At 44.8% G+C, this 6,955-nt stretch overlaps 2 protein-coding genes across 2 annotated transcripts in view; both read left to right on the forward strand.

Moving 5' to 3' along the window:
* Positions 1-1,198: 1,198 nt before the first annotated feature.
* LOC119354817 (mitochondrial-processing peptidase subunit alpha-like) lies at positions 1,199-5,794 on the forward strand. Its single transcript, XM_037621566.1, has 13 exons — positions 1,199-1,393; positions 1,590-1,835; positions 1,913-2,209; positions 2,290-2,457; positions 2,537-2,704; positions 2,793-2,873; positions 3,026-3,092; positions 3,195-3,292; positions 4,280-4,352; positions 4,451-4,521; positions 4,608-4,657; positions 5,241-5,353; positions 5,434-5,794. The coding sequence occupies exons 1-13, from the start codon at positions 1,199-1,201 to the stop codon at positions 5,484-5,486; spliced, it is 1,680 nt and encodes a 559-aa protein (XP_037477463.1). The 3' UTR covers positions 5,487-5,794.
* A 682-nt stretch (positions 5,795-6,476) lies between these two features.
* LOC119287578 (ATP-dependent 6-phosphofructokinase 6-like) overlaps positions 6,477-6,955 on the forward strand; it is a 5,194-nt gene continuing 4,715 nt past the window's right edge. The window contains exon 1 of the mRNA XM_037567149.1: positions 6,477-6,931. Coding sequence (XP_037423046.1) covers positions 6,608-6,931 — 324 coding nt within the window. The 5' untranslated portion in view covers positions 6,477-6,607. The remainder of the gene's footprint in view (positions 6,932-6,955) is intronic.

The following is a 6,955-nucleotide window of genomic DNA, read 5'->3' on the forward strand; positions in this document are numbered from 1 at the left end:
CCTCCCCCGCCGTCCTCCCGCGGCCCCGTTGCATGTCTCGATCCGGTCCATGTGAGCGGACTTAGGTTAGATCGGAACTGCTCAAGCAGGTCGGTTTGCCGATTCAGTACAGTTGTTGCAGATTTCTTATAGTAGATGGGCGCTGTAATTTTGCATATGATCTGTGATCCCCGTGCCGTGTAGTGTGTACTGTGTGTTGTTGTGAGCAAAATGTGGAGATGGGTCGGGTTTTGTTATGCTGGAAGTACAATAGTGTAGGCACAGGTGCTGGGAGCTGAAATGTCGACTCTCCTCCTATGATTGTAAATGCTGAAATGATGAGCTGATTCATTGTATGATTTTGTTAGGCTTGCTGTAGATTTTGTTCTCTCAATTATCGGTGCAGCGGTTGTTTGTTGAATGTGCAAAGTATAGGATTCGACATGGTCTATAGATTGCTTGGTGACATGTAAGAGTAAGTTGTGTGGTCAACTAATGGCATGATGTCAGTGTCACATGAGTCGATGAATGTGCTGGATTTCTCTTTCTTCCTCACCATTGATCACATACCTTGCAACAGTGGCTTCATTGTGATCAACGACAATGGAAAGTGCATCGTCTATGATCTCTATTGATGTGTAGGACTTAGCCTCGTTAGTGGTATTGCTTGTCAGAAGAAAACTGTTGGTGATTTAAGGGTTGTTTGGTTCCCAACCACAACTTGGCACTCCTAACCTTAGGCACGCTACAATTTTTTTAGGTGTGTGTTCGGTTTTTGCCACAGTGGTGGCTTGCCACACTTCACTACCTATATATGGCTTATTTCTCATAAACACAATCTTTTGTCAACTTTTGCCACACTTGTGGCTCCAATTTTGTTAGCCATACTTTCATCGTAAGCCACACATCACCTAAGATTAGGGAGCCACACATTGCCTAAGGTTATGTGTGTCTAAGTTAGCCTTGAACCAAACATGCCCTTTGCATCCTGTAACCACTCAGTCCAGTGTCGGTTTCAGGTCTAGGTGTTTTAACAGTCGTTCTGTATTCTTGTAAATCGGACCAACAAAACTCATTGTGGTAAAAGAATAGTTCCTGAAGAACTCACCAGAGATTACAAATAACTACTCCCTCTGTTCACTTTTAAGGCGTTGAAGACATTTCAGACAACATGCAAAGCAGCCCATTTTCAGTTGTCTGAAACGATTTATAAAAGTGAATGGAGGGTGTAGAAAATATGAGCAGGAAAGAAAACCAGACGACCGTTGAGAAATCTAAAAGCACTTTGGGAAATCAGTGGGTACTCTACCCACTCAACACATATGAGGAGCACCAGAGAAGAGGGAGAGGAACTGGCAACGGTGCTCCCCTCTTGTTTCTGAGTGTAGAGGATCAAATATCTGGATCTACAGCTGTGATCATATTGTCCTTTTGTCTGAACCGTACTTAACTATAATAGTTATTTTCTTCCCAATATTATAAATGTACTCGGGATGAAATTCAGCCTTGGCCGTTGTCATATTCATTGTAGTACTTGTCATCTAAGTTTGCCCATCATTTGAGTTGTTTTACTCTAAATTAATTATTATTGACATATACTACATCTTGAGGACACTTTTTTTTCTGACTTTCAGAATCATGGTGCTAGTAGGTTTGCTAGCACAAGTGTAGTGAAGCAATCTTCAGGTGGTCTGTTTAGCTGGCTTCTTGGCGGAGGCTCAAGCCAACTACCCCCTCTTGATGTTCCGCTCCCAGGCATTACAATTCCTCCACCCCTACCAGATTTTGTTGAGCAATCCAAGACAAAAATCACTACTCTTCCAAATGGCATCAAGATTGCATCAGAGACATCACCGGTATTGCTTGATGCTCATTGATGTCACAGTATTTTCGTTCTGTCCATGCCAGTATTTTTCCTAAGGACTTATTTCAGGGCGCGGCTGCATCAGTGGGTTTGTACATTGACTGTGGTTCTATTTATGAAACACCTGGTTCATCTGGAGCATCGCATCTATTAGAGAGAATGGCCTTCAGGAGCACAGCAAATCGGAGTCACTTGCGGCTAGTTCGTGAGGTGGAAGCCATCGGAGGAAATGTCTCTGCATCTGCTTCTCGTGAACAAATGAGCTATACCTATGACGCACTGAAGAGTTATGCACCAGAGATGGTTGAAGTTCTCGTTGACAGTGTGAGGAATCCAGCATTCTTAGAGTGGGAGGTCAAAGAGCAGGTACTTGGTCATTTTGATTAAAACTTACAAATATTTTTCCTGCCTTTTACTTACCATGGTCTGTATTCCTTCTTCTACAGCTCCAGAAGATAAAGTCTGAAATATCTGAAGTGTCTAGTAATCCACAAGGTCTGCTTTTGGAGGCACTTCATTCGGCTGGGTATTCTGGGGCACTGGCGAAACCTCTGATGGCTACAGAATCTGCTATAAGGAGATTGGATATTAGTACCCTGGAGGAATTCATTCATGTAAGATTCAGCGATTTGTTTCCCATGCTTGAGTGAGAAATTACTCCCTTTGACAATTTTACTTGTTAAATAAATGTAGGAAAATTACACTGCTCCCAGGATGGTTCTTGCAGCATCAGGACTTGAACATGATGAGTTGGTTTCGATTGCGGAACCACTGCTCTCAGACCTTCCTGGTGTGAAACGTCATGAAGAGCCAAAATCGGTGTATGTGGGAGGGGACTATCGTTGCCAAGCAGATTCTCCAGTGAGTTGTTGGCTGATTTGCAGCATTATTCTTGAGGCATATGCACTGTTACTTTTCTTATGCTTAAGATTGAATTTCCTGTGATCAGAATACGCACATTGCACTTGCTTTTGAGGTGCCAGGTGGCTGGCGCCAAGAGAAAACTGCAATGATTGTGACTGTGCTTCAGGTGCGTAACTAATCTTAAAGTGGTGTAATTATTTAGGACTAACTTATGTTGTTTTTTTGGCTTGTTGGGTTTGCTTTATATATTATCTAATGCGCAAACCTATTTTTCATATAATTGCTGCTGAAAGATAAGATAAATCAACCTGTTTGTAGATGCTCATGGGAGGAGGGGGGTCTTTCTCTGTTGGTGGCCCTGGGAAGGGAATGCATTCTCGATTGTGTATGCTGCTGTTTAAATCAATGTTTTCATACTTGTCTCATGCCCATACACATGCATAGTTCTGTAAGTGACCTAACATGAGCTATACTCCTCTACCTACAGATCTCCGTGTCTTGAACAAGTATGACCAGATCGAGTCATTCTCTGCTTTCAACAGTATCTACAATGATTCAGGTCTTTTCGGAATTCATGCAGCCACTGTAAGCCTCTCATAGAGCATGACTTCTAATATGGTTATCATTCTAAATTAATGCAATAAACACAATGAAGAAGTTCTTGTTGATAATGGATAGTACCACTTCAGATTTTTGTGTGTTCTCAATATAATTTTCATATGCAACTCAGATACTCTCTTTCCCTTTTCTGAAGAGTTGTTTTATTTGTGCATGTGTATTACCTGATGGCACAAGCTGAGTGTTCTATAATTACGAAATTTATCCAATCAGTACATTTTTATTTGCAGGCTAGGTGAACTATGCTTCATACAACTAAGTATTATTAAACATGAGTACGGAAAATTTAGGAAGATGGGCATATATTTATCTGTTTAAGAACAAAATATGTCCTATATGGTGTAACAAGTCACTATGGGAAATAATGATGTAGTATTTTGTTAGATTATAATTACTAGTCAACTATATCCATGCCTCGTGGTCTAAGATTTTCTAGGTGAGCTGGTGGTTAATGCTGTCTAGTCAGTTACCCGGTCCCAGTCCTATATGGTGTAACAAGTCACTATGGGAAACAATGATGTAGTATTTTGTTAGATTATAATTACTAGTCAACTATATCCATGCCTCGTGGTCTAAGATTTTCTAGGTGAGCTGGTGGTTAATGCTGTCTAGTTCAGTCAGTTACCCGGTCCCACGTCCCAGTCCTTTATTTTAAATCCTCCCCGTCCTGAACTTGAAATACGAGTTAAAGGCTGAACATAGTCCAGTGGCGGTGCTAGCAGTTGAACCTAATGATGTCAAAAGCTCAAATAGTTGCATGTATACAGTATTTGTGTACACATATACAGTAACTTATAGCTGGGTTTTGCTTGCTAATTTTTTCCTGTGATGTCGCTTGGACATCACTCTAGGCGTAGCTTTGTCACTGACACAGTCTACTCAAGCTTCTACAGTTATTGTACTCTTGTTATGTGCCCCCCTTGGCTTTGACATCTCATGTTATCATTCTAACAGAGCCCAGATTTTGCATCAACGGCTGTGGATTTGGCAGCAGGGGAACTCCTTGAAGTTGCAACCCCTGGAAAAGGTTCCTTATTGTTTTTCATCTCAAGACCATCTGTTTCCAGATTAGATTGACCATAATAAGTTACATTCTTTTTGTCCCCGGTCTTTTACCTCATATAGTTACTCAAGAGCAGCTTGATCGTGCTAAAGAGGCTACCAAGGCTGCAGTTCTGATGAATTTGGAATCAAGAGTACGCTGTTGTTTCTCCTGATCAAATCCCAATTTTATGACTTGCTTCCCTAAAATGCTCTTCGCACTACTTTTCCTTTCATACAGATTGTGGCATCTGAAGATATTGGAAGACAGGTTCTGACTTACGGGCAAAGGTACGTGCATAAGAGTATCGTAATACATTTTCCACATATCCCTGTATTACGAATTAAATGTCATATCTTCCATATCATATGTATGCAATGTGTGTCTTGTTGAACAGTGTAAACAAAAACTAAATTGTTGTCACCGACTACTTTAAATGGTCCATCTAGACCCCCTTAAGAGTTTTTCTCCTCTTATCTTTTTCTTTGCTTTCAACCAAGCTGTGCCTAGAGTTATGTCTTTGTCACCTCTGTGCCTCCTATATTCTGCCTGCTGTAGTTTCCAATGACAATGTCATGAACTATGAAAGATTATATTGTCTTTTTTTGTATCACCGTGGTTCTAGTAGATAGTTTCTTATTATGTCAAGTAGGAGTACTTTTGCTTGCCAAACAAGTCGGTATAGCTATAGTTTTCTTGTGGGTCCCATTGACCATTCAGTGCTGCCTAAAACAGTTAAAGCACACAACATTAGAAGGAATCCAGCGATCTTATGACGTGATGATGCCTGCAGCAGTGTCGGTTTTGTTACAGCATTTCTGCAGAACCATTGTTTGTCTTTTGACCATTCATTGTGCATCGTCAAAATTGCAGGAAGCCCGTTGAGTACTTTGTGAGAGCTGTTGAGGCGACCACCCTGAACGACATCTCTACGGTTGCACAGAAGATAATCTCTTCACCGCTTACATTGGCATCATGGGGCGATGGTATGTTCAATACTTCCAAGTTAGCGGCTCGCGTGGTGTTGAAGGAGCTGCACTGACTAACTTGAATGTTCTTGTTGCAGTTATCCACGTCCCGAGCTACGAGTCCGTCAGCCGGAAGTTCCTCTCCAAGTGATGGTTCATCGGTCGGCACCTGGACAGACCTGTGGAGTTCGTTCCGAAGTTTCAAGCCTTAGCCCTGCACCGGCCCTCGGCTGGAATAAAACCAGTGATGCTATATTTTTGTTGACTAGTTATTACAGCGATGAATAATCATAAGGTTTCTGTCATCTGGTGTGTGCTCTACCGTGCAGCTACACTAGGGTCGTCCCTAAATCAGGCGACGTCGGGTGGTGTTTTAGTTGAGAGACCTGTACCACTCTGCTTGTATGATCCATCTATATGTTCATTTTGGGTTTATGACATATGAATGCCCTCCTGTCATCCTTGTGGTGTTTAGGTGACCTAAAGCGTCTTATATTTGTTTACAGAGGGAGTAACGTAATACCGTTTTCAAGTCCACTTGAGATTTCTTGCTGGAGAATCCAGCTTTGGGCGTTTAGAAGACAATATGGTGACGAGCTCTGAAGAAGAGTTTGTTATCCACTAGCTGACGAATGTGTGCGTTTGCGGCTGTGATCCGCTCGGTCGGGTTCCTTTCCTGCGGCGCAAGGCAAGGTATGCGACGGCGACGCGGCTTTCTGTACGCGTACGTGCTTGTGTGTTGTTTGTCCGGGGGCGAGCCTCGGTCTCAAACCCCCGGGGCCATGGAGATGGAAGATTTTGGTTCCAGTCGTATGCAACGGCGGCGTCCCCTTGACCTTGGTCTCAAACCGGCCAATAACGGCACGGGGCAGAGTAACAAATTTTCAGTCGTGCCGCACACAGACTCGGAAAGTAGATCTAGCTTCACCCGATTGACAAGTCCGTCTCCAAGTGCTGCTGATCCGGGAAAAATAAAACCGTGTACGCAGCACCGCAGGCCGAAACCGCCGGACCAAACCGCTCGCCGCATCGCATCTCCGCTTTCCACACGCGCCCCGAGATTGTTCCCCGCCCCGCTGCCGACTGCCGACTACCGACGCCCCACCCCCACCTCTATACCCGACCCGCACCACCGAGCAAGAAAGAGAGAAGCGTCCGGCCGGCCAGTCAGTCTTCAATTTTTTTTTTATTAAAACCCGTCGGCTCGCGACAGCGCGGCAGCGAACCAAAGCCAAAACCCCCCCGGCTCCGATTCCGATTCTTCCGCCGCCCATGGCGTCCCACATCATCCTGCCGCCGGACGGCGACGACGACGAGCAGCAGCGGAGGGAGGACGAGGAGAACGACGGCGGCGGCAGCGGCAGCGGGGGCGACGGGGAGCAGCAGCAGCAGGGCGGGGGCAACGCTAAGGCGGCGCTGCCCTTCTCCGCCATGTGCGTGCGGATCTCCCGCGACTCCTACCCCAACCTCCGCGCGCTCCGTAACGCCTCCCACGCCAGCCTCACCGACGCCGCATACGTCAAGATCTCCGAGGGCGACTTCGGATACGTCCTCGACGACGTGCCCCACCTCGCCGACTACATCCCCGACGTCCCCGTGAGTCCCTGCCCCTTCTCCCCT

This window comes from Triticum dicoccoides, chromosome 1A (assembly GCF_002162155.2).
Source record: "Triticum dicoccoides isolate Atlit2015 ecotype Zavitan chromosome 1A, WEW_v2.0, whole genome shotgun sequence".
NCBI classification, from domain to species: domain Eukaryota; kingdom Viridiplantae; phylum Streptophyta; class Magnoliopsida; order Poales; family Poaceae; genus Triticum; species Triticum dicoccoides.

Bases quoted from the DNA above. Each gene is read 5' to 3' on its own strand.
- LOC119354817 (XM_037621566.1), top strand. From the start codon at position 1,199: ATGGAGGGTGTAGAAAATATGAGCAGGAAAGAAAACCAGACGACCGTT. The intron at 3,293-4,279 runs GTAAGCCTCTCA...TCATTCTAACAG, and splicing joins TCGGAATTCATGCAGCCACT to AGCCCAGATTTTGCATCAAC. The intron at 4,353-4,450 runs GTTCCTTATTGT...TACCTCATATAG, and splicing joins AGTTGCAACCCCTGGAAAAG to TTACTCAAGAGCAGCTTGAT.